This window comes from Poecile atricapillus, chromosome 4, assembly GCF_030490865.1.
Source record: "Poecile atricapillus isolate bPoeAtr1 chromosome 4, bPoeAtr1.hap1, whole genome shotgun sequence".
NCBI classification, from domain to species: domain Eukaryota; kingdom Metazoa; phylum Chordata; class Aves; order Passeriformes; family Paridae; genus Poecile; species Poecile atricapillus.
Window position 1 is genome coordinate 44,358,963 of NC_081252.1, and position 27,080 is coordinate 44,386,042.

Sequence of the window (27,080 nt, forward strand, 5' to 3'; positions counted from 1 at the left end):
CATTTTGTCCATCATGATACAAGTGCACAAGGCCACCCTGGTGACCAGCCTGAGGGGCAGAGGTGCCAAGTCCACAGAGGGACCTCAACTGGAGCCCTCTTCACTTGCCTTGACCCATGGAGGAGGAGAACACATCCAGCCCACAAAGTAGAAAAGGAAACCTAAAAAGCTCCTCAGCTCTATTGTTCTGCTGTCCCATAGCTCCTGTGCCTGGCAGGCTGGCAGCTCCCCAGAGCTCTCCCTGGCATCATGGGCTGTGTCCCATCTAGTACAGATGGGACTAGTGGCCTATCTTCTCCTCCCCACTTCTATCTTACTTATGAAGAAAGTCATTCTATCTTCTAACCACAGTGCTTTATTTCTAAGTAGTTGCCAGTGGACCCTGGAGATTTATTATTAATTCATGATGAAGGAACTCAGAAGTCCTCAAACCTAAGGCAGGCAATGTATATTGCCTTTATTGTTTTATAGTTATCTATAACCCAATATTGAGAGACAATTATCTCTCATGCTTTGCTGTTAGGCAGCAGACATGTTTCACCAAATCAAAGTTTGTACAGGAATAAAAACAAAATGAGAAACCCACTTATTTTTCAGACAGAAGTAAAAAAAAAAAAAATAAAGTCCCAGAAAACTAAAGCTTTACAGAATGACAAACAGCTTTGAAAACCTCTTTCACTGCATTTAAAACATTTGTCTGGAGATGGGTGGACCTTTGTTGATCCAGAAACTAATGTCCCTTCTTGGAGACAGGGAAGTTTTGCTGTTGGCTCTGTTTGCCATGCTGGTACATGAAACCTTTTAAACATCATTTGAGGACTTCTCCATTTCTAGCTGTGATTGTCAGGTGAACTGGAAGGGGGATAAAGAACAGGTTCAGACCATTCTGTAAGATTCATCGTGTATCTTCTCTTTGTTTACCTATTGCCAATTCCAGATTAGCCCATTACCATCCTTTCAGAGGAAAAGTGCTGGCAGAGATCATCTCCACCCTGTGGCTGCTGTTTGTGTGCTCAATAGAGCCTCAGGCTGTGTTCGTGGCTCTCTTTGATTGCGTCTTTTCTCCCACCCTCGCAGGATTTTTCGCCAAAAATTCCTGCTTTTTGAGGCTGGGTTTGTTCCTGGCCAGCTGGCGCCCTTGTCCCTGGCTGAGACCCTGGGTGCTGAGCTTGTTATAAAAGAATTTATTTGGTCTTAGGATGCATTTATCATATGAAAGCTGTTAGGCCAGAGGGGATCTCTGTGCTGCAATGACTGCATGTGCCCAAGTATACAGGTACTGTGGATGGTACTTTCTCACAGTGAAGCTGCCCACCTGCCTTATTATTTGGCATTCTGGCTAGGATTTCACTGTTAGGATTGTCACGACCCACACTGGCGACAATCAGCAAGTGTTGGAAGGGAACACAGGAGAGCTCCTTTTACACAGAAAATTTCCTGTGCTTCAACACTATGCTGGAAATAGGGCCAACAAAACAAGATTTTTTTTCAAGAGAGTGGAGAACACTCAGCTTCACAGAGTCAGGCAAGTGGCCAAGCAGCTCTTCACTAGAGAGATATTTTTATTTAGAGGTTGAAACTGGTAAAGACCCTGCCTACACTGCCCTTTTATCAGCAGTCTCAAATGAAATGCTGTTTTGCTCAGCTTCCTGGAAGGATGCCAAAGCTTAACATTAACAGGAGTACACCTTTCCTGTGGACAAGGGGGAAAAAAACAACAAAAAAGTATAGTGATCTGTGCTGACAGCTTTTTCTGAGAAATAGTCCATATAATTCACAACAGGAAAGAGATTTTTATCAAGAAATTACTTTAGAATAACAGACTGATAGGAACAGTTCCCCAGCCCGCACTTTGGTAGAAGGTAAATTCTGTCCCAATGATGCCTCACACACACTGGATGTGTGGAGAAAGGCAGGGTAGGAGTAGATGTGAGGAACAGCACTGAGAAATTGTGATGACAATCATGGGGATATCCTTTTCCAAATGGGATGAGGAGCTCTGGTTTGTACTGATACATTGTTTGTTTACATGGTGGCATTTATAATTTTGCTCACACTTCCTAAATGGTACCCCTAATGGAAAATTAAAAATTCCTTATAATCTGTCATATATCTGAATTTTTTCCTATATTTTCAATGGGACAAACAACCATTTTCTTGACTGATTCAGAACAGTGAACACTGGAGACAGTGAACTGACCAGGAACAATGAAGCATTTTATGTGAAACCTGGCTGGATATTACCTGTTGGATTTGAGCTCATTGAAGCTCATTTGGGAAAATCCACTGTTGATCTCATCCCTTGCCTTTTCCATCACAGGGTACCACAGACAATTTCAGATGTGCCCAGGCCATCTGTTTCAGACATCCTTGAATCCAGCTGACCCCAGGGCACCAGGGGAAATGGTGTGACACACAAAGCAGCAGCTCCTCTAGGTTTTGGGGTCCTTCTCTGAGGGATTCATTTGAAGCCTGTGTGTGGCAGCTCTCCAGTGCAATGGGGATATGTGGCTGCCACCACTTTGCCCATCCCACTTCATCTGCCATGGAGCAAGCCCCTGTGGAGAGCAGGTCCTCTTTCTATTGCCTCTGCTCCTACACCATTTATTCCTCCATCCTCTTCCTTTGTATTAATTTCCTGAGCTGCCCCAGCTGTCACATCTGCACAGTTACCAGCTGGTTTCCCATTTTTAATTGCCCTCAGAGGGCTTCTTCAAGAGTCACACCTGCTTTTGTGGGGGCCTTAATTTGTCACTGTCCAAACTGGAGCAGCAAGCATTTAAAATCAGCCTCTATGAGCGTGTTGTATTTCTTCAAGCGCGTGATTAATTGCTAGACCTTTACAGGCTGCACTCAGCTATTTCCGCATAAAACAGAGTCTGTCTTCTGCTGGAAAGCTCCCCACATTATGGATATTAAGTTTCATCTTTGTAGGACCTGGGTTTGTTCATCCCATTTGTTCTTCTTGAAGAAAGAAGTTGTATGAAACACAAAGAAAGCTCATTGCCCTCACCAGTTTATTCTGTTTAGAGGGGGGAAAATAGTAATCTATTTCTTTGGCAGAAGTGTTCTTGTAAGGAACCACTTGAGATTAAGGCAGAAGGGGATATTTTAGGATGTTTCACCCAGCCCCTGCAGCAATATAAGCAAGCAGTTTGTATAATCCAACTCATAAACTTGAATTCCATCTTCAAAAAAAATTTTTTTCCCCTCTTTCACAGCTGCTATTTGAAGGCTACTTTAGAATGTTAGTTTTTACACCCAAAATTACTTCCTTGTTATAGCTGTGCTTGGAGAATCCCTCTGCGGATGGGCAAGGGCTGCTTTCCCTCTCTCTTACAGAATCTCCTCAGCTGAGGACAGCAAGGTTACCCCTCCCTCAGCCTTTGCATTCTCATGGATAGTGAGTGAGCTGTAAGATGAAAACCACACTGCTGCCTACTCTGGAAAACAAGGAAACAAAGTCTTGCACCCCAAAGCTCCACAAGGATGGAGTACACGGAAAAAATATCAAGGGAGAGTGAAATTTACAGATGGATGGATGGGTGGATACATTGTGAAGCAAAGAAGCCCTTCCCAAAAAATTAATTTTTAATTTGTCAGAGTCTCCTTCTGCCAAGGGATCATGTAGAGGGTGTGAGGCACCTCTCAGAAATCAGAGGCAGGCTCCTGCTGAGTCACTTTCTATGGTCATGTCCTTGCAGGGGTAAAACTAACCTTTTAATATATAGAGGGTACAGTGAATGCCAATGCAGTGGTTGTTTTAATGATGTAGGATGAGCAGCATGTGGGACCAGTGAAGAAAGGTTAAAACTGCCTCTAATGGACACATGGCCCGGTTATATACATTTATGTGGCGAGGAGCCTTTGAATGGAGGCAGCCCAGTGAAAGCAGCAGGCTGAGTGACTGTTCAGTAGGGACTGTGGATGATCCCCTGCAAGCCTGACCTGTGTTCCAAAGCCTTTGCAACACCTGATGCCACCTCAGCCTCCCTTTTTCTATCTGGCAAGGAAGCAGTGACAGTGTCTCCAGCCAATTTTGAGGCTTAATTAATATTCACCAAACAATGTATTGAAGTGATGAGTAATGTTTTAGTGTATTATTAATTTCTTGGGAAAAATAGAAAGCTGATCAAGAGTTGTCAATGGCCACTCTGTCACCAACAGAAAATTGGTTGGACATGAATTCCCAGCAGCGAATGCTGACATTTTGGGGCTGGCTGCCTGCAATCCCTTGGTGATGGACAAAGGAACATCATCTATGCATACACTGGTGCCCCTTGCTCCTGAAGGCTGATACAATACTGACACTAAAATGCCTCATTTGCTGCGACCAAGGGAGGATCAAAATCAGCTCTCTGGAGCTCAGGTAAGCCCTGATCTGGCCTGGTGCGGAAAGTGGGCACTGAATTTCCCCCACCTCAGCCCACTCTGTGACTGTTTTAGTTGGAGTTCCCCTGCTCTGACAAAATCTCAGAGTTCGCTCTGACAAAAGCCAGTGTGCCACTGCTGGGACATCTGACCCAAGGACTCTGCGTTCAACCTCCAGCCAAGCTGCAAGTGGACACAAGTGGCAGAGCAACAGGTGTGTCACTCCCCCTGCTCCCTCCCCTTCCTGCTTTTATCTGTTTTGTTTCCCACCAGTGGGATCAGGCCGTAATGACAACAAAGGCAGCTTGAGATGCAGCCTGGGAGTGGGGAGTACAGCCAGCTGGTTCCTCTCTAGAATCATTTAGGGCCACGTACACGTGAAGGTCTTGCTCTGCCCACTCATCCTGCTGTGGAAACAGGAGCAGGAAACAGGAGCAGGAGCAGGTGGGAAGCTTGCTCAGAGTGCTACATGAAGGCAGCAGGTTTGAGGTGAGGAACTGCCCTAGCACAAAGGGTATCGGAAGAGTTAGAGGGGAGAAAGAGGAAAAGTTGCGATGAGAGACGCAGAAGGAAGGCAAAGGCCCAGTCCTTTCCTCCCTCACTGAGGGCCAGGCTCGCTCTTGTGCCGAGTGCAGTTTGCGGGCAGGCCGGCAGGGGGCGCGCCCGCGCCGGGCCCGGGGCTCTCCCGCCCGAGGGCCCTGAGGGGCTGCGGCTGCGGCCGCGGCGCCTCGGCCTGGCGGGCTGCCCGCGCCAAAAACGGGGCAAACGGGGGAGCGAGGGGGAGAGGCAGCTTGTGGGAACATCTGTGTCCCCTTCTGGGCTCCTCAGAACAGGAGAGACGTGGAGCTCCTGGAGCACGGAGGACGTGCGGCAGCCTTGGTGCGGTGGTGTGGCTGCACAAGGCATTCCCGCATCTCGGGCGGACACCTGGCCGGGGACGCACCAGGGAGGAAATATGATAATGTGACTTTTCCAATGCCTTTCACTTCCCAGTGGCCAGAGCTCATTTGGCCTGCACCTCGCCCTGAGGTGTACGGGTTAATATCTGACAGATGCCACAGCACCAAGCCTGACAGAGTTCAAGAAGCATTTGGACAATACTCTCGGGCACGTGGCGTGATTCTTGGGGATGGTCCTGTGAAGGGCCAGGAGCTGGACTTGATGATCCTTGTGGGTGCTTTCCAATATATCACTCTGTGATTTTGTGATATATTGTGATGTATTAATTAGGAGACAAGGAGGATGACCAGCATGGCAAAAACTTCTCATTCACTCCTTACTTGCGAAGTCTCTGTACTTATGAAGGGTGCAGGTTGGTGTCTGTGCCAATGAGAAAGTGTCTCCACAAGGCTGCAGGCAAGGCAGGAGAGGCAGGCTGCATCTGGAGGAATGCTGGAGGGCTCATCTGCTGAGCCTTAGCCAGCCATGACATTTGCATGGCCACCAAGGTCATTGGTAAAAAGGGCTCAGCTTATTTAGCTGTGAAATTACCACTTTTGGCACTGCCATGGGGAGCAGACTGATTCTTATTCCTGTGCAGGCAGTCCCTCAGCATCTTCCTTTTCTGAGGACCCACGTTCATGGAACATGAGGGGAGCGCCTCTGGCAGACCTTGGCAGCGATACTGGTTCAGAGGGAGTCCTGCTGTGAATCAAAGGACTCATTGGAATACCTACACTGGTCCTCCTCCATCATCCACTCCCTGCTTTGTGGTCAGTTAATATAAGGAAAAGGAGATAAATTCTACTGAATAGGCTTGGAGACTTATTTCTATTAAATTAGTCTCTTCCATGGACCTTGTTGGTTTGTGCAGCTTAGAGTGGAGTAGGGCCCCCTTGTCTTTGAGGCCTATAGTGTTGGTTTTTGAGGTCTTGTTGACATTTGCACCATCTCTCAGTGGGAAAGCGGGGCTCTGGAGAGCCTGAACCTAGTGCAGCCTCTTACCAGTGACAATGCTCTTAATTTCTGTGCAAACAGCTGATCTGATGTTGAAACAGTGGGCTTAGAGAAGTGGGTCTGAAAGAAGCATCCAGGGCTCACCTCTCCTCTTCTTAGAAGTGCAAATGTTTTGTCATGTCCATTGCCAAGTGGGAATGACATGCTCCTGAATGGATGTTCAAAAGGTTGAACAATGAAATACATCTGGAAAAAAGGACTGCATATAGAAGCTACATCATCTCATGTGATGCGTTTAATGTCCTTAATTTACATGCTGACAACTTTGCCATTTCTAAACAATGTTATCATTCGTCTTTCTGATAATTAACCAGCACAAGCTTCAAACACTGTTTATCACACTTTGATGCAGCAATTAGACAAGAAAGGCAAAGTGTTGAAGGGAAGGTTTTGGGCTGTTTTTTTCTTCAAAAGTCTTACACTATTTACAAAGAAGTGCTTTTTCTAACACCATTTTTAGAATTATTCACTCATTCGCAATCAGTCATTGTATAAAAACATCATTCAGAAATAGGTTTTAAAATACACCCACCTCCATTGCATAGTATACAGAAAAAGAGGCGAGAGTTAAGACACTTGATTTTTGAATGAGAACGTGAACTGATTCAGAGGTATGACATTTCTGAGGAAGAAAAATAATGAGCTGTAGTTCTCCTGAAGCTAGTGAGCTCCTTGAAGGTCTGCCATCAAATTTTCCTTTTACAGACCAAGTAACTTTTACCATACACAAAATGCTTGCATTAAGGTCAAACAAATTGTATTGCAATTGGATTTACCCTTCAGTATTTGCATGTGGACACTGACAAAAATGAGTTACACAAAGTATTCACAAGGATCAGTGTTGGTTTCATGTGTCATGGGCCATCCATAGAACAACTCAAGGGACCCAATTTGGTATTTTCAATTTCTGTTTGTAAGAGGAGCTGAATATACCCTTATACCTTTAGAAACATTTCTTCTCTAAGAAGACCTTGGCTTCTGCTTGCTGATAAGACTTAAAATGGAACATTGTGAGAGGTTAGCAGGCACTGATGGTGTCTATCCTGATGATTTTCAGGCAAAACTTGGTAATTTGGTTCTCTTGTATGCTGATTTTTTAAAATTTTTATCTTTTTTCTTTAAAAATCTGCTCCAGTGATTTCATTGAGCCTGGTCCATTAACGAGCAACAGGGAACTCTGAACAATAGGTGCTTGTTTTACAGCTACTGCAAATGCTTCGAAAGCACTAAATTGCCTTTTATACTCAACAGTCTAATAACAAAGCCTGATTTTTTCCATTTTTCTCCCAATTGATTTGATGGTTCACTTGAGCTTTAAAAATACATTACATAAATCTTTACAGCTATTACAGAAGTCTTTTGTCAAGTTTAATTTGGTGTTTGTTTTTTTTCCCCACAGTGTAATCATTCACCCTTAAATGCACTATACCACACATTCCCGGATCATGCTTGTCTCTGGATCCAGAAGAGTAGTAAGTCCTAGAGATTTGTTTTACATGGGGAGGGACCTCAATCCTTCCAAAGGCAGTTTCTTGCTGAAAGCTCCTGGTTCAAAGCTATATCAGATAAAGTGCTGTGCACTCCCGAAGGCACCTCTGGCAACAGCTCTATCCTCTCCTGCTGCTTAATTTAACTTTGCTGTTACAACTTTGTTTGTGCTTGACGGCCCATCGTGGAAATAATCACCAGGATTGGCTGGGAGAGTGGGAGATCTATCAGCATAGACCTTTCTCCCTGCTGCAGAATAAAGGGAAATGTGCTGATCACCAGGCAGAGGTATAGAGAGCAAAAGCTGGCGGAAGAGCAGTAAGTGTTGAAAAACCTTCAGAAATTGGTTTGGGTATAAAACATCAAAATGTGATCAGATGATATTATCTTCACCAGGAAGAGCAGAGAGGCTGTTAAATGCCAGGTTTCCTCATCCTATGCTCTCCTCACCCTTGTGTGTCCAGATTTCTATTCATTTTCCCACTGGCTTTGAAGTCGAGGATTTCTGTCACATTTGTCTTTCCCAATCCTCCCCTCTGCTGCGGTCTGTGAGGAAAGCCTGGCCCTGGAAATGGGCAGAGCCAGTACTCATGTTGGTGAAAATAAAGGGAAGGCTGAGAGAAGTAGGGTGCTCTCACTACTTTCCTGCTGATCCACCTCTCTCAGCATTATGGTCCCTCAGCAAAGCTCTTGGCTCTTTGAAAGCTGCATCTGTATAGACAGGGCTTGGCTGGTGCTGTAAGGAGAAGATGGGGCTCTGCTGCTGGTGGAGCTGGAGATGAAGGGGTGAAACAGGATGAACCCAGCTAAATGCAAAGAAGTTGGTCTCCACTCCTGAACTTTTCAGTATGGTGAACCAGGGTGAGCTCCTCAGTGAAAGATGCTGGTGTGAGATGTGTTTGATGCTCAGAGATCCCCATGTGCACCCACCAGAAAACTTTGTGAATAGCCAGCCAGGATTCCACCAGTGCTGTAAATCTAGGTGAGTGACAGCATTGTCCCTGGCTGTGTTTGGAGCAGCACAAAACATGGCTTCATGTTAAAACCATTGTAAATGCAGGATGGGTCAGATTCATGCCTGGTGGAGCACAATGGAGGAGTGGGGGACAGCACTCTATTAATGAAGCTATTATTCAAAAGAAGAACTTGAAAAAAACAAACGGAGAAGGATGGAGTTGCTGGTGACACTGACTGACACTGTTCAGGGATCACAGTAAGAAGATCTGCCTGGTGAACAGGGAGAGCAGAGCTAATGCCAGGACACAGCTGCTGCACGGGGGGAGTGGTGCCAAGGGGGCTGTGTTTCGGAGCATGCACTCCACCCTGGACCAGGAGCCATTGTTGGGCACTGGCTGTACTCCTGCCAAGTGGCACATGATGTTGTAAACATCCACGGATCTGATGGGAGGCGCTCGGTAGTTGGGTCGGAAATCTGCAGGCAAAAGAGAGGAGTTGGCATCATGCAACTTGGGCTCAGTCCCTGGAATGTGGGGTGCTGGGGGGCAAGGGTTCCTTTGCCTTTGTTGGAACTTACCCACCAGGCTAGAATGTGGCATGCTATATAATTTACAACGTAGTTCAGCAAAAATATTTTAAACAATTTTATTAATTATTTTTACTTCTAGACCAATTTTATTCTAAAAACTAAACTAAACTAAACAAACTAAAAAAAGACATGAATTTTTAGGTACAGGAGCTACTTTACTGTATGTGCTTGATAGACATAATAGCCTGACATAATTGTGTTGCACATTGTGCTTTTCACTCCTGTCTGCAGTTGCAGCCTGGTGCTCTGCCCTGTTTAAAGGGCCTGATGAAGTGGAAACCAGGAGTTTTGTGTCTGGCCATCAGACAGGTGGGTGAGGTATGCTGCAACCTTCCCAAAGGAAGTACTGTAGTGAGTCTGAATCCCCCAACAAAAGCAGGATTCATGTGTTTCAAATAGAATTGAAAGTTTAGGCCAAAATTTAGGAAAACAGGGCAAAGAGATATTAACTGCACTGGGACATCAGAGAGAGGCTGACCAAATCCCTTCACATCTCTCTGCCTTGTTTCTTCAGCTATAAAATAGGTGCAGTACAACAAACCCTCCATAGTGAGGAAATCCTGCCATCTATTTGTAATTTTTGGGTGTCGCAGAGTGCTGCATCAGGGTCCTGATGTGCCAGGGGCTGCAGGGATGCAGGGGTGAGGACCATGGAGCTGCAGGGGAAGTAGAACACCAGGGATGATAGCATTGTACCTGGTCCATATGCAAGGAAGAAGCCTCTCATGTCCATGAGCTCATTGTCGTAGCCATGCCAGCCATTCTGCCAGGCCTCCTTCTTCCCCGTCCCATTCTCCCAGTAGGGCAGCTTGTCCCTGCTCTGGGTGACAACAGCAGAGAGTGGTTAGTGCCTGCCTGCTGGGCTGTGCTGGGGCACTGTGGGGTGCTGTGTTGTGTCTCCATGTGCTGTTCTACCCCATTAGCCCTCCACACTGTGCTGTGACCTGCAAAGGAGCTCATCCCCAGGAGGGGCATTGCCATACCTACACCACTCCAAGCCCCATGCCTTTGCTGTCACAGTGAGTAACCACCTCCCAGCTGGGAGACAAGCACAAAGTACCACAGTCATATGTGACACGTGTCAGCAAAGTGCTGTCCCTCTCCCCATGCCTGCAGCACTGCTCTTCCACCCAGCACCATGCACTTCCCAGTGGGTTTGCTGGGGTGTTGTTCTGCCCCACATGCCATTGACACCTTAGAAAAATAAGTCATTTTTGCTCTATTTGGCTAGTAAGCCTAACAATACAAATATCACCCTTACTAGATAGTTTCTAATTATTATTTCTTCTCGCTACTTGTTTTCATATTAAAGCAATGAGGTTTGTTCCAAGGAACACTGGCTCTGACCTGAGACAGTCACACTCTCTGTGGCCTAGATTCTGTTTTATTTCCTTGCTCAGTGGATCTCTGCTTTATTAATTTGTTGCTATAAATCTTGTTCTTTCTAGCCCATATTGCACTTAAGATGCTGTTTTAAATTCCTTCCTTCCTTTCTCCTGCTTTGTATTAACAGCTCTTACCTATGACAGTGTCATATCTGTCAGAGCAGCAGTTCCTAGGAGCTGATCAAATGCTGGACCAACCTGTCTATGAGTTTGTCCTGTCCCATGCTCCTTAGGGATAGCAGCAGACAGATGTGGCACTCCGCATTACCCCAAAACAATGTCAGGAATTTCACTTAAACAAAGAACATCAACTGATAGTTCTTCAGACTCATGACATTAATTTCTCTGATAATTACAGAGAAGGAGCTGCAGACAGTCCTCTAGAGTGTCCAGGTCTGGCCTTCACACTCAGGCACAGAAGGACAGAAGATACCCCAGAAGAGTTTCCCACATTCCCACTCTGGGCAAATATTGCTGCAGATCTGCAGATTGTGAAGCAGACTAACTGAAGATCCCTTTCCTTTTATAAACATTTATTTTGTCTGATTTTTGTCTTCTTCCTTAAGAAAGAAAATTGACTGTGCACTGAGGACAGCAAAAGTGATGACTGAGAGGTGTAGCTCTTCCAACTATTTTCCAGGAGAACCCCCTGTTTCTTCATATGTAATACTCGACAGGTGTGCCAGATAATTCCAGAATACTACAGAATGGGTCAGTTTGGAAGAGATCACAGTAGATCATCTGGTCCAACCTCCCTGCTCAAGCAGGGTTGCCCTAGATCACATTGCACAGGATTGCATCCAGACAGTTCTTGAACATTTCCAGTGAGAGCGACTCCACAGCTTCTCTGGGTAATCTGTTCCAGATCAAATGAAACTATTTTAGCTACCAAGTTTTTTTCCTGTTCCCATCTATTTCCCTGCTCAGAGCAAGCCAAGGAGCAGACTCCTCAGCTTCCTACCATAGTACTTCCTTATGCTGCAGCTTCCTGTGATTCTTGGGGATTAAGTGTGTTGCTTGCCATCAGGCAACATGTTCAGCATTAGGAATACTTCAGACAAGTGAAGTCACTTTAAATTTGTGATGGTTCTTTGGCAGCATCATAACATTGCCATACCTACTCCACTCCATGGCCCTAGCAGATGTCCTGGACACAGTTGCTTCTCCAGAAATATCAAATGCAGAAGGAGGTAGTGTGCTTTCCATAACCCACCCAGACATCAGGAAACACCTACTCGCAACAGAATGTGCAAAGGCACAGTCATTTCCATCATTTTTGGTGCCAGCTGAGTCAGAAAACATACTGCTGACTTTCGTAACTGCAGCTGAACTGAGAGCTCATGAAATGGAGACACTAACAGCAGTAGCTTGAGGGACAGGGCTGTTCAAGCATCCCAGCACTGCCCTTCTGGAGCATCAGGCTGTGCCTTACAGCAAACCCCACAAACTCCTGGGGCTTCTTTGGGGCCAGGACACTGGCAGCACACCAATATGCCAGCCTTGCAAGTCCAAATGTCTGAGATGTAATTTTCATACTCAGACTAAGCCTGGGCTAGCAATCCTTGTCAAAGATGACAAATCCTTGACAAAGATGGCATATCTGAGACTGTGGACAAGGGACTTTTGCCTGAGTGGGCATGTTTAGGAAATGTGCTTCAAGTGATGTCTAAATGCTGGGAAAGTACACTGGGATGGGTACAGAGTGAGCATGCAGTCCTGAGGGCTAGCACACGTCATTGCCCAGAAGAGCAGCCGGGGTATCTTAGGCCAAAGAATGGGGGCCACTCACTCGTGTGAAGGGAACAAGGTGATACGAGCAGATCAGCTTTGATACAGTGTGAAATCCCTCCTCACCCTGCTTTAACCAAAATGTAGATGGCCTTTAGTTACTATGCTTCATGATAAGGAAAACAGCTTTCTAGATACAACCCCTTTGTCTCTTTCAAAAACCACCACCAACAAAATCCCTTTTTTCAAACAGCTTTTAGCTATCCACTAGCCAAGAGAGAGTTGAAAACCCTGGGAGCATGACAGGGAAGAGCTGCACATCCTCTCTTCAGTGGTTTGGGCAAGAAGTATAATAGAAGGCTCAATCATTTCTTTAAAAACATGACAGGAAACTTTCTTTTTCATATCCCATTCACAGATAATGAAAATGTACCAAAGAGAAGGAAAATCTGAAAGCATTAATGAGAGGACATTCCTGAAAATCAGAAACAATGGGAAGGAATGGGCAGAGAGACAGAAATAATTATCATAGCAGCAGTGTTTGCTGCACTGTTATTAAGGTTTGTCAGAGTTTCAATGATTTTTAAGTGCTTTTTTATTTTCTACAGAATATGTAAAAATGTTCTATTTTGAACTTTTGTACGAAAGAGTTTAGTTGTAATTTTTTAAAATAATTTTGTAGAAAATGTTTCAGATTCTGATTTTACCTGTCTAAATCTTAACTTCGGCTTTTTATACTTTTTTTTTTTTTTAATTTTTTAGAGGTGCATTTTTATCTAGCTGTAGAAACTATTATGCTAAATTCAGGTTGGGTAGTGAGAAATGTGGCAGTGTGGACTGTGCTGAGCAAAGCTTGGTGAGCAATAGCTCTGAAGGCCATGAAAGAAGATGCTCAGCTGAGTTACAGTAACCTGCAAGGCAACGAAGTGCACTGACTATGGTGGGACATGAAAGAAATCCAGGACTTCTTGGTTCTGTTGCCTACTTAAGGTATGTATGGCCTTGGGCAAATCACTTAACACCACTGCTCAGTTTACCTCCTTAGAAGATACAAAGTTATCTCACCCTCTGAGCTGCGCTGAACTGCAATTAGTATCTGTAATGTGGAGGTGCCCAGTAGTGACACAAGCACAAAATAACCACAACAATTTATAGAAAGAAAATAAGTTAGTATAAAAAAAACTCTTAATGCCTGGGTTCTCTGCTTAACAAGTTCCCAGGTTTTGGTGTGTGCACTGGGCATCACTGAGGAGTGAATCTCCAGTCTGACCCTTTTGAGACTGGTGGGCTTGGGAGAAATGGGGCATTTTTAGGACAGTCTGATGGGAGGAAAGCCAAGCAGAAGGAAAAGTTGCCACAAGGTACTGCTGAGTGGAGAGATAATAAGGACTTGAAATGGAAACACTTGTTTTGTGCCTGAAATGGAAGTAGATGGCAGGGGAAAGAAGAGTAAGGCAACAAAACTGGAATGTGAAAAACAAGAACTACTGCTTTATGTCAACAGAGAAAAAAGAGGCATCTCAACTATTTAACTGTCTGCCTTTAGTATAGCTGCAATACCTTTAAGTTCTTTTAAGCACACAGCAGAATTTGACATTAATTTTGTAGTGAGTCTGCTGACTTTAACTCAATGATCAGCAATATATTGTACTTTTTCACACTCCTGTCTAAGTATTTTGCTTCTATACTTTACCTCTACTATGAACCATCCTTCTTCAGCCACGAGAGTCAGTGGAGACACAAATTTTCCTTTTTTGTAGAAAAATCTGTTTGGAATATCCTGTTTGTTATAAACATCCATGTGTTCCACAGCTTTCAATTTTTGATATATCTGCAAAACAAATGAATGTTAGGACACCATATGGCTGTAAAGATCATAAATACACTCATGGGTACATGTAAACACCTGAATTTGCAAGATGGCTAATCCCCTGTAATGGCTAATTATCAGCACATTAAAACCAAGATTTTGCCTGTCTGAAGATTATGGCTGGACAAAACCTGCTTATGTGGCTTAGGAGATTCTGAAAACTCAGATCATAAATGCATAGGAATGCATGAATTCATGTATTATATGTATTTATAATACACACATTCACAAATGTATACATGTGAGTGTACCAGCCTACAGAAACAGACCAGGAGCTCCCACACCTTCACAGGAGGCAGTGAGTGAAGTGGTGAGACACTCAAAGGCACCATGTGGACTGTGTACAGATGTGGAAAAGCAATATCATCTTAAGTGTCTGCTACTCATTCCCTCTTAGTGCTCTGGAGTGCAGAATGAATGTCACCTCACCTGTGTTTCTTGCATTTACCCAGTCAATTTCTATCAAGACATTGATAGTGCTCAGTTATCTGCTTCGTTAGTTATCTGATGTGAGATTAATTAGCCAAAGCCTGCAGCTTTGACTCTGCACAATGCCATGCAAGTGGTTTATTAATATTAATCATACTGTCTGGAATATAATCACACAAATGCCATTACAACCCAAATTATTCAGAAAATAGATTTTAAATGCCTGAAAAAGATGTTCATATGCCAAAGAGAAGGCAGCTATTGGAGTCTGCAGACTCTGTATTGTTCTTTAACAAGTTAAATATAAATAATCTTCAAGAATAAATAGCTCAATTCTTCAAAGAATGAAAGGTTTTTCACTAGCCTTTCAGCTAAGTCACCCTTGTGTGTGTATATGTGTGCCAGATATGTGCACTAATGTGCAGTGACCATAAGGACAGCACCAGGGTGTGATGGCACAATTACTCCCACTGTGACTGGGGCTAGAGAGTGGTCACCAGTACTTTGAAATGGGGTCATTCTTAGAGATGATAACCACTATGTTATAATATCTCTAACTCATAAACATGCTCCTTAAAATTCATTAGAAATAGAAAATCTAGCTATTGGGAAACAGAAAACTGACTTTATTTTGCTTAAAAAGCAGCCCTCCAGTAAGAAATCCTAAAAAGAAATGAAGGAAGTAAACAAAACCATAGTATAAGTCATTGTACTTTATTCTCCTTAGGTATATTAGGCTGTTTAATGAGAGAGAAACATGTGCTGAAGAGCTTTGTGGGATGAAACCCCATGACTATGTGAAGTTGCAACTTGCCCTTGTTTGAAGGTCTGGCCTACAAAAACAGGGAGCTCTGAGTTAAGCATATCAGTGCTGTGATCCCCTGTGATGCACTTGTGAGACTCATGCATGCCTCTAAGCCAGCTTTCAGTTCTGGCACTTATTTGAAATGTTCACAATATCACAGACACACAATTCCTGAAGAGACCGTTTGGGTGCAAAGATCAGCAAATATTCTCTTTTAAAAAATTGCACAAGCTATAATATGCTGTAACTGGATAAAGTATAATGTAGAAACCAAAACTATTTGTCTGGGGAATGGCTTACCCATTTTGTACATCCACTCACCTGTATTCTGAGGACAGCAGTAATGACTTCTCATGCATTGGTTTCTGGTTAGACTATAATGTACTATATTAGTCAGAGAAATTACGTTTTCATTCTTTTCAAGTGATTTCCAAATCTTTTCTATGTTGTTTTAATTTATCCCTTAAAACCCTGAAGTTCTAGGATTGAGCTTTTACAGTTGACTCAATCCAATATGCTTCATCAAAATTTCCTCCAAGGGAAGTATTGTAAAATAATATTTTTTGCAGTTCTGGTCTAATGGAGTTGGTTTCTCAGTGGGAGTTTACTGGAATATGAACGCCTGAACCTGCTTCAGATAATTTGAAAATCCTAGCTAGAGTGTCAATAAATTGACTAATACATATAAAATCCTAAAAGTGCATTTTGAGCTAAAATCTTTTAGCTATTTATCAGAAGTTAATGGGGCTGGAGTTTAAAAGCTCATGTCCTTGCCATATAACAATGAAAGTTCATGCTTTTTAATTTTCCTGGTGTGACTTTCCTTTGGAAACCAGCATCACAAGGGTGTCATAGGATCTAAGTCTCACTCCTGATAAGAGCTGATTTTTGCACAAATCTCTGAGAGCGCTATTTGGATGTTTAGAGAAAACAGAAGACACCATTTGCATAAAAACCAAGAAAACACAAAGGTGAGAGGTACAACTAGGCTGTACTCACTTCTGCATGCTTCTCTGGAGTTGGCCAGAGGCTCACAACAGGACCTCGGTCCTTCATTTGTATGGTATCACTCATATTGATATGTTTTTTCAGCTCAATCACTTTATCTGTCCAAGAGATGTCTGTCATCCCATGATCAGAGAAGAGGAGGACATTGATATCATTCTGAAGGCCTTTGTTCTGTGAAGAAAGTGCACAACAACTTTTAGGGCCATGTAAGAGCTTTGCACTGTCTGTGCCTGCTGGAAAATTTAAATCACCTTTTGACCTCCACTGATTCTGTGGAAGTTAACCAGAAGGATCACGTCCAAGAACACCCTGCAATGTGCTTTGCCACCACACGTAATGGTGCTCCACTTTTACTTGCTGCTCTGGAAGAGTCTGAGAGGTTAGCATTAGAGTTTTTCCAAAACAAGGCCACACAGCAATTTTGCTATACCATTCTCTTTCCCAAACATGACCACTTAGCATTATAGCTTTTAATATTTAGTGAAATTGAAGATACATATTCCTCTCTTCACTGAAACACATAAAAACCCCAACATGCATTTATCATTGTCAGAAATATTCACAGTTGCCATTTACCCAAAAGATTTTCTCGCTGCAAAATCATTTCAATAATGCTTCTTTAAAACTAAGTTTAAAGTACAGAGTTCTGGATACTGTCATAAAAACCACTATAAAAGTTAATCGTCTGATTCCACAAACCTTAGGAAACACACAATTTTGATTCCTTTGTCTACAATTAAGTTCAGCTGGCAACACAAGTCATAAACAGAGAAATACGTATATTGGTTTGTGGCTTCCTGGGGCTACTGGTATAAATCCACCAGGAGGGTTATAATGCCATCAATGACAATAATAATCAGGGTAATGGTGCCTTGACTTCCACATGACCTCAGCAGCCTGTTTCTCAGGAAATAAAAATTTACAGCCACTGCATTCAGTTACAGGTATTAAATAGACTCTCAGCAGTGCCACAAAGACCAGTTTTAAAAGCGTTTTCTGAAGGCACCCTGGAGCTGAGTTTATGGATGCCACTCACCTTGATGAGTGAGATCATGTTGCTCAAGGCTTTGTCCACTTCCTTCAAAGCATTCTTCCGCTGCTGGGACGAAGGGCCATAGTGGTGGCCTTCCACATCAATGCGCTCGTAGTACACCGCGGCCATCTCGGCACTGTTGTTGCTGGGTGTGGGAGAGAGGGCAAGGAGTGAAAGGCTGACACACATGAAGACCTCCTGGCTGTTTGCATTGTCTTCACCACCATATAGGGCCACAAAACCCCATTTGCTGCTTCCAGCCTCTATGGTCCTACCACCTATTGCACTGCTGGGCTCATTATTCACCCAGAGTCTCCAGAGTTTGCCTGAGACTCCCATCAGAAGCAGCAGGTGGAAACTACCATGTGCAAGCACAGGCTGGCCTGGCAGTCCTCTGCTAACCTCTTTGAATTAGGAAGGCTTTAATAACAAAGAAATTCTGATTTCTGTGCTGAATGCCCCTATTAAAAGGATTATGGGAATTACCAGTCAAATGTGCTTTAATTAAAGTTTGGCACTTCTGGCTTTCTCCTGTGTGAGGTCTTCCAAACCACAGAGGTCAACTCAGGATGTGCTCTGCCTTACAAAATACCAAGCAGTATGAACTGGGATGAGATTTTAGAAGTGGGTTTTTATTCAGGAACATGAACAAGGGAAAATAAGAATTGCAGGATCTCAGAATTGCAGAAGTTTAGGTGATCACACTTTTCTGCACTGATTGCTCTCAGCCTAATTAGTGGGGATAGTGCACCACATCAGTGCTTAATTTCATTTTCATGACCACTACTGTTCACTGTAAATCTCCCTGAGAGATGTTGTGTGGATAAAATCACAAACCTATACTCATGAGGTTCAAACCCAGTCTTTTTGTGCTGTACTTAATATATGGCAGAGCATGCCATCTGTATTACTTGTGCTCATGCATATCAAGATCCCTACAAAAAGACTTATTAGTCCAGCATCTCTGATTAAAGACACCTGGGTAGTCTGGTGTAATGAGTGGGACAGAAGAGGCAAAACAGAGGTGAGAGGTTGAGTGAATGGATTAGGGTCTGTCATTTGCATTTCTCAGTTGTTAGAAGGCCTCAGAGGAGCAGTCCTGTGAGAAGCTGAAGGTACCTGCTGTGGTGGGAATTTCTCCACTTCTGGCCCTGCAGAACAGTGTGGTTCCTCACTCTACAAGATTTTAAAATAATTTAAATGAAGCAGCCCTACCCTCTCCCCAGTTTCATTTGAAGCATTACTCTCCATCTGTATTAGGCATAAATTATTTTCTAAAATTTAACCCTGTAATTTCTCTATTGCATGTACAATAATTGAACCTACTGGAACAGTTCTCTTCTGCTGCAGTGCCTGTATTATGAGCTACTTAAACTAATTTATGTCTTCTCACCAGTAAGTAAATGATCATTTTGATCAAGACAGAAGCTAAGAAAGAGATTTTTGCATAAAACAAGTGATCTCATTTAGGCCATGGTGAGTTTTCTCAGGCTCAGTGCTGTAAGGAAGAATATTTAATTACTTCAATGGGACAAATTCAGTAATGCAGCATGCTTAGGACTTTGCAGGATTTGGTACAGCATGTCTGGAGTTTGACTTTGTTTCCATTTTTGCTTGTTTTCTACGAAAAAAAGGGTTTTCTAAGAAAACCCTTATCATGGTTTGCATGGGGGAAACATTCTGTCTTTCTGTTAGTCCTGTCTTATTCCATCACCAGTAATTTTACAAATAAATGACTTAGAAAAGATTGCTGAAGAAAGCTGGACAGCACTGATGGCAATACCAAGAAGTATTTTATATTCTACCAGCACACTTTGCAAGCATGATGCAGTCTTCGTGACAACTCTTCAGGAAAGTAGGTAGATTACATCAGCCCTTAAGTTACAGTTGTTGAAAAGATGCAAGGAAGGTTGTGGTTTCCCTTGCCAAAAAGAGGTGCTTGAATTTGTTTTGAATATTCTTGGTCCAAATAGTGGTCTTGAAGCACCTGTTTGAAGAAACTGAAGAATATTGCTGAAGGATGATTTGCTTCAGTTGTAAGAGAAGCTCAGTGGCTCCCTGATGAGTTAGGTACTTATCTACCCCGGAGTCCCTGCAAGGTTTGCTTGGTGGGAGCCTAAGTGCAGTTCTTCAACTATTAATAGCTGTCATTAGGGCTACTGAGGAAGGCATTGCTCCAAGCAACAGACTGCCCTTGCCACGGGCTGTTTTCTCACGAATAGATAAGGGCAGCCTCAGCCTAATGGGCTTTTCCAATTACCTGGGGTGTGGAAAGGAAACACACTGCATTTGCCAGCCTTTAAACAGCTTCAAAAGTCAAAAGCACTTGCAAAAGATATAGATGACAAGCTCGAGACCCTTCTACTCAGAGATGCTAAATCCTGCTAAATGAATATGCCTACAATAAAAGCATTTCAGAGGCTTTACTTCTTATGGGCAGGCTCAGCAGCATGGAACTTCTAAATCTTAAAGAAATAAACAAAGAGGGTGGATGAGAGAAAGAGTAAGGAAAACCTAACAGATTTTTGATCTGTTCATTACCTTCCCTTACTCTAAATCCCTGCAGTATTTACACCCAAACCTGATTATTAATTTTATCTAAGATCATTCATTTTTTCTCTTTCCTGCCTTGTGGGAGACAGGGCACTTAGTTTAAAGAAAAAGAACTCGGGAAGAAGTTCACCAGGGATGGTGTGTAAACAGACACCAGAGACAGGACCTCCTGCAGTGCTGGGATGATCTGTAGGATTTGGGCACTTCAGAAGACTGTAGCTGTTATTTATGGCAGACATCTTGGTGGCAGGGATTTTTACTTTTCTTGAAATCATCAGCTTTCACCTCTTGCAAGTTGTTCCACCAACACTGTTGTGTCCCTTGCCTTTTCCACTGCAGACAGCAACAGGCAGTCTTGCGGCTTGGACTGAATTAGCTACCCAAAATAACAGCTTGAAGGGCTGGTACTTTTAACAGTTTCTGTCACACTTTTAACAGTATTCACAATTACAAAGCTGAGAAACAGCACTGAGTGGTTTTATACACTGTGCTTCACAGAAACCAGGCAGGAAGCTTCAAGTATATCTTGACCCATCCCAAAATGATCCAGACCAAAAAATTTCCTACAGTAAGAGCTGGTGTTTGTATTATTATCTTCCATTGCCTTTTTTATTAACTGAATTAAAAACATTGCAAAATCTCCAGAAAGCCTTCTCTGGCACATATGGCTTCCTTATGTCACATGCAGGTAACTTTCTTTAAATCTAAGCCAAATAATTTCAGGATAAAACCTCTCACATGGTCTCATACACCTTCTGTCTAAGCCCAAAGCCCATGCTGCAAACAACACTTCTTTGTGAGCATCTGTGCAGCAGGACACAGTGTCCAACTGGGAGCAACATCTCCAACAGCACTCTCATAATTTTGGAGCCTTTATTTCAGCATCTGAATACAAAACTTTTCAGATTCAAATTGGTATGGCAGTTACAAATATTAAAGTAGAAGGGTTTCCTAGGAGTGAATTGATTATAGAACCAATAAGGTTTTAAAAGGAGGAGCTTAGTTATAGCCAAGGTAAGGCATTGGTTCTGTAGGTGGTGCTGCTATCTTCCCTCGTTTTACAGCCTATGTGGAATTGTCTCTTGTAACTGTTTGGATGAGAGACGATGGAACTTGTAAGCTCGGTCTGGAGCATACATTTTTCCTAGGAGTTGTCTGAGAGATATATGCCCATCAGTTGGACTATATGGTGTCGCCCTGAAAACTCAGCTTCTGAGCTTGCTGACATAGTTTTCTAAGACTTTCCCAGGACAGTAACTGTAAACATAGAGATATGTATACATTCCTTCTGTTACACATCTTGTGATGGACGTCTCTGACAGCCAGTACAGTGGAAAAGTGTTATCCTGACCATCCAATCCCTGGCCATGGTCAGAAACCTATGAATCCTGGAAGAAGAAATAAACTCTCTCTTCCTTTCACCACACCTCAAGCTGTGTCCGTGTGATCAATTCATCTTCAGTGGCAACAATACGGTTGTTGCAGATCCCTTCCAATTGAACTCTTCTATTCTACTCTATTCTATACTCACATTTGCACAAAAGGAATGGCCACTCTGAAAATATTTTGCTTGAGCTGTTCTAAAATGAAGAAAAAGCCAAAGCATCAGTCTCATAAACAAGTGACTGGAGCTGAATTTCAGAATTTCCAAATTCCCTCTCTAAATACAAGCATTTCAAAGCCTTTCCTTGCAGGTCAGTGAACAGACATGCACAGGCTCATCCTGAAGTTGTTAATTTAAAAAAATAGTAAGTCAGGATGTCTCCTTGTTGCAGCCTACCCAGAAACAGGGGAGCACATCTTTCCCTCTATTCTTAATATAAGGACCTATTTCTGTTATGGTGTTCCTATGATAATACTATAAAGAAGTTTTGGCCCCCATCTTCCTACCTGGAAGCCCATCCTGAAAATCTCCCTGATAGTAAATCCATAAACTTGTCCCAGAGAGAGGAAAACCCGCACTGCAAAAATCTAGTGACGTACCACAGAGATTCAAGGGCATCGCTGATGGCATCTGCGAAGTTTTTGTCTGTTGGGACGCTGAAGTACTCACGACAGTAACTCGGTCTGACTCCAAGGATTTCGACCTCGCAACCTACAAGCAAAAAATGTGGTAAGCTCTGCTATTTCAGCTTGATCACAGACCCCACACACCTTGGTGTCCAAGTTCAAGTCTGTAAATTCCCTGTGACGTTGCTTACCTTATGCCTTCCCTGCAGGAAACCATGTGGCTGGCAAAGGAAAAGGGGAGAGAGGTTGGTTTGACAAGTGCTTGTAACAAACTGTGCATTGGATCCTTTTATTTCCCTCTCTGAAAGGAAGGTCTCTGTGTGAGCTTCCCGCAATAAAATGCGTGATTCCCTGGTGGCAGACCATTTCCACCTAAATCACTAGCTTGTTTGTATTTTAACTTCTGGGGGCCATATAGCCTCATTTCCAGGCTTCCAACGTAATAGATTTAGATATTGTTCTCTGAAAGTTCAGCAAATACTTTCCAGTTAGACACACTGTATCTTATGTTGCAATATCCTCTATAAACCTCTATTTTATTATGTGGTACTGGCTCTCCACTATTATATCTGTTTCCCAGGAGGTCTTATTAAAACAGTGTAAACCAATTAACTCTCTTGGTAACTTGCAGCCTTCCTTGCAAAATAAAGTCTGTTTTGTGGCCTAAAAATTTATGGCGACAAATCCTACAGGAGAACATGGCCCTGAACATAGAAAAACATGTTTTTGTGAGGTTTCTTTGCCCTTTTGCTCTCCAGTTACTATGCTGCTGAATAATATTAATATTTAAAAGAGGTATGCTTCCAGAAACACTGGATTAATTTGAATTATCACTCCAGAACCCCAGAGTCCTCCCATCACAGTTAGGCATTTTCTGATGTATTCCTGGAGCACAAGGAGGAATCAATACAAAAAAACCCCCACCTTTTGCAAAATGGCCTCTGTATACAGCAGCACAGTCTGGTCAAAAAGGCAGCTCGAAGCCAAAGCCTGAATCTATCTATATCTGGGTCCCTCTGCTTCTCCTTTGGGAGGAAAGTGATGGGCATTAAGAGCTGTCATAAGCTGACTTGTTGCTTGGGGCATGAGAAGGAGGTGTAAGTACAGAGAGGGGCCTAGAGCAAGCAGAGATACTATCAGAGGTGATTTACAGATTTGGGACACTCAATATAGAGAATGTCAATCTTGCATCTCAGCTCCCATGAGCTCACATCACTGATGTGACACTGGGACACAGGGAAAACACACTGCTTGCAGGCCAAGCTGGCTAGGAGTCTCCTGATGTGATGGTTCAGGAGTACCATGAAAAAATAGAAAAATTTAAATGTTTAGGCTTAGGAAATTTTTTAAATCTTCACTGATTTGCAGAAAGCCAGGTAAGTCAGATGGAAATTATTCTTTCCAAAAGTTAAAGGGCCATAGTATATGACAGATTTAGTCTCTTTGCCTGTGGTAGCGGCTCCCAGGTCTCCACATGCTTTGTATGTTTCAAGGGATCCCATCCATTATGATTAATTAATTATTTTCAATAATAAACATCAAATGTAGCAACTGATTTACTTTCCTGTAAAAAAAGGAATTTGCCTACTCTTGAACCTCTATCTAATTTTTATCTCTATTAAAACTACGGGATGGTGCTTATTTTTCATTCTTCCCCTATTGCCCCAAACACATGACTTAATCTTCCACTTTCTGCATGGAGATACCCTAGTGTTCATCTCTCCACCATGATCCACCATGACAGTTGTCTGCAGCCTGGATAAACAGCCAGCAGAATACTTGACAAGAACTGACTGTCTAGATCATCGCACAATAAAACTTCTGTACATCTGCACACAACATCCCCAAGAAATTACACTGTGCAACAGAGATGGGTCCAAGCTGATACCTAACCAAATCATCAGAAAAATGTATTCCATGAATGGCCTGAAGTCATATCCAGGAAGTCCTCTTCCCTGAGGGCACAGAGCTCCTCTCTCAGAGTCTTCTGTATGATGTCTTAGGTGCTACCAGCAGCAAAACAAGGGCTTTCAGCAACCTCACATGCTAGAGGTGATGCAGTAGTCCTCTGTGGGCTTTGCTAGTATTTCAGGACTGAATTGGAACTTTGGAGCCAATTTCTCCTCTCATACTTGAGTCTAGCTCAAGATTGTCTCCAAAACCAGGGAAGAAGTTAAGAATGCATTTGGAAAGTCATTAGAAATGCCTTGTGTTTTACTTCAGGTGGATGACTGCTCATAGGCAGTGACTAATATGATCATTTTGCCTCTTTTTTCTTCAGATACTGACATCAGATTGTAATTTTCTGAAATAACACTCCTCAGAATTACTCACAAGATAATTTTAACTGGGAGCATTAACCCCTTGGGGATCTGGGATATTTTAGTTGCTGAGATATCTTTGCTATTTCTAAATCGTCAAGTAAGTAACGGGCACGATGTAAAAGCCTACAGGGTAGCAATAATTAGGAATCATTTTGGCCATGAAATAGTGGTCTTCCAGTGTGCAGTTCATTGACAGTACCATTGGAAATTCAAGATGCTTTGATACCAAGAGCTTACTTTTCCTTTTTTTTTTTTTTTTTTTTTCAGTCTCTATGATGAATAGAACTTAAATTAGGGTTTTTAATGCTGAGCCTTGTTACAAGTCCAAAATACTGGCAATGAAGACCCTTTAATATTTAAATTTCATTTTGGTAAAGACCAGGACAGATGGCAGATTTTCTCTTTTAGATATTATGGGAAAGGAAATTTAAACAGATTTGGAGCCAGCCAAAAGGAATGCTAAATTTTTCTTGGTTAAACTACAAATAGTTAAGCTGTATTTACTAAGATGTAATGCTAGATACCTTTGCATACTTTTGTATGATGCTAAACCTTTATTTAAAAACCTGAACTACTGGAGGAGGAGTAAGGACTTCTTTCAGAGTGATATATGGGCCCCTCTTTATCTATCTGACATGGAGACCTGAATCTCTGCCAGCTTTAAATTACATTTCTAAACATTTATTTAACAGTTGGACACTTCATGTCATAACAGAAGATTTTGAACACTTTCCAGACTAGCTGTATGATCTGGTAAATATTGTGTTTAAATGGCAAAAGTTGAGTTTAGAGTCTTTTTTCTTCCCCCCTCTCATTTCTGTGTTTAGAAAAGTTGTCACTGCACTTCAGCTGAAGTAGTTGCATAGGCTGCTGGAAAATGAAGGAACTTGAGCATCTGGGATGACACCACTTACTGGGCTGAGGGTGAGGACCACTCCAAAGCTTTGACCTCAGTGGTACTGCCATGATGCTCTCGCACTCCTCCGGGCATTCTCCACCTGCTGGAGCAGCAGTGCTTCAGACAGGCAACCTGGGAGCAGGGCTGTGCCTTTCACCCCACGCACAGCATGAAGAAGGGAGCAAAACGTCCCTACAATCCAAGGCCTTATATTCTGGCAGAAGGGGTGTTTGGGACCCCCAGCATGGTGATAGTTTGGCTCCTCCGCTTCTAGAGTCAAGAGATCCCAGATGTATTCTGCCCATGAGTTGTCTTTTCTGCATTTATGTTAGACTCACAGATAAAACTGTGGGAGTGTTGTTCACATCTGAGAGCTCTCCTGTCCTCTATTCCGGTGTGCTGGGATCTGGATTGTATTTGTTTAGGCAGTGACTACGCACAAGAGAGGAATGTAGGGAAGAAAATGTAGCAGATTTTAGGTTCAGACTTTGCAAAGCTTGGAACTGGCTCTGAGGAGGAAATGGCACTGGTGAAAGTTAATCCTGGGAATCTGCACTCTGACATTTCCAATGCATTCCTGCTATGGTTCATTGATTTTGTTTGTCTTTACTGCTGGCTAAAGACAAAATAGCATCTTCCAGAACAGTGTGATGAATTTGGCTATATATTGCCGTTCTTATTAAGAGTTTCCCAAACTTTTCCTGTTTGGATCTTTATCATAATTGCAAGATTCATTACTAAGCAGTAGTGTATCTTTAGGCTGGAAAGTGAATAGCTAATAGCAGATCATATGCAGTGCAAATGTCTGTGGGACCTCTACTCACCATTATTATTAAATCTTGGGGTTTTATTTTCATTTTGTTTGGTATTGCTTCCCATTCAAATGGCTTGTTAAGAATTTAAGCTTTAAAATGGTAGATTGAGAATTTTTTTAATGGATTTTGTCCTTACTACGGAACAGGAAAATGGTTAGTAAAAAAATCATATAGGGAAACTGTAACAAATTCTGTTGCATTTGGAGAACCCTTAAAATAAACACGGCTTCAGCTTTTGCTGAACTGAAGCACTGGTGGCTTTGCCAAAGGTCAGCCATCACAGGTAAATAAGGACTGGCAGAGGTACATGTCACAGAGTCCACAGCTAAAATGCCAGATCATGCAAAAATTCCCCCTCCATGTCATAAGAGAGTTCAATGCATACACTTGGGAGCATAAGCACTGGGAAAAGAGGGTCTCTTTTGTTCCTTGCAATTTTCAGCTAGAAATAGCAGGCAGAGTGAAGGGTATATGTATAGGGATATATATACATACACCTCGTGTTTTCCCCCTGGGAAACACTGCTCAAAGGGCAACATGAAGGAGCTAGGTAAAGTCCAAAGGCACTTACTGGAAAGTGATACTGGCTTTTTTGGATTTCAGTGGCTCTCTGTAGGCTGTTACATCTACTCAGTACATAATTATACCTATTGAGAGCAATTACAATAGTAGTTAAAAATGAATAGTCTACAAAAAGATCTTTTTGTAAATTTTTAGAAGAATTTCTACATTCTTGTATAATTTCTATATCCTACTATTTGCCTTGCTGTTAGATCACTTGAGACATCTTCAGTAGGAAGCAGCATGTTTCCAGGGCTGATGTAAACTCTTTGACTGCCTCTGAGTCCATAAAGGCAATAT

General features: G+C 42.7%; 1 protein-coding gene across 1 annotated transcript in view; it reads right to left on the reverse strand.

Moving 5' to 3' along the window:
* Window positions 1–6,654: 6,654 nt before the first annotated feature.
* Window positions 6,655–27,080, reverse strand: part of ENPP6 (ectonucleotide pyrophosphatase/phosphodiesterase 6) — a 32,084-nt gene continuing 11,658 nt past the window's right edge. Inside the window, exons 3-8 of the mRNA XM_058838783.1 lie at window positions 22,156–22,267; window positions 17,623–17,764; window positions 16,578–16,757; window positions 14,168–14,305; window positions 10,058–10,181; window positions 6,655–9,247 (exon numbers count right to left, since the gene is read on the reverse strand). Coding sequence (XP_058694766.1) covers window positions 9,024–9,247; window positions 10,058–10,181; window positions 14,168–14,305; window positions 16,578–16,757; window positions 17,623–17,764; window positions 22,156–22,267 — 920 coding nt within the window. The 3' untranslated portion in view covers window positions 6,655–9,023. The remainder of the gene's footprint in view (window positions 9,248–10,057; window positions 10,182–14,167; window positions 14,306–16,577; window positions 16,758–17,622; window positions 17,765–22,155; window positions 22,268–27,080) is intronic.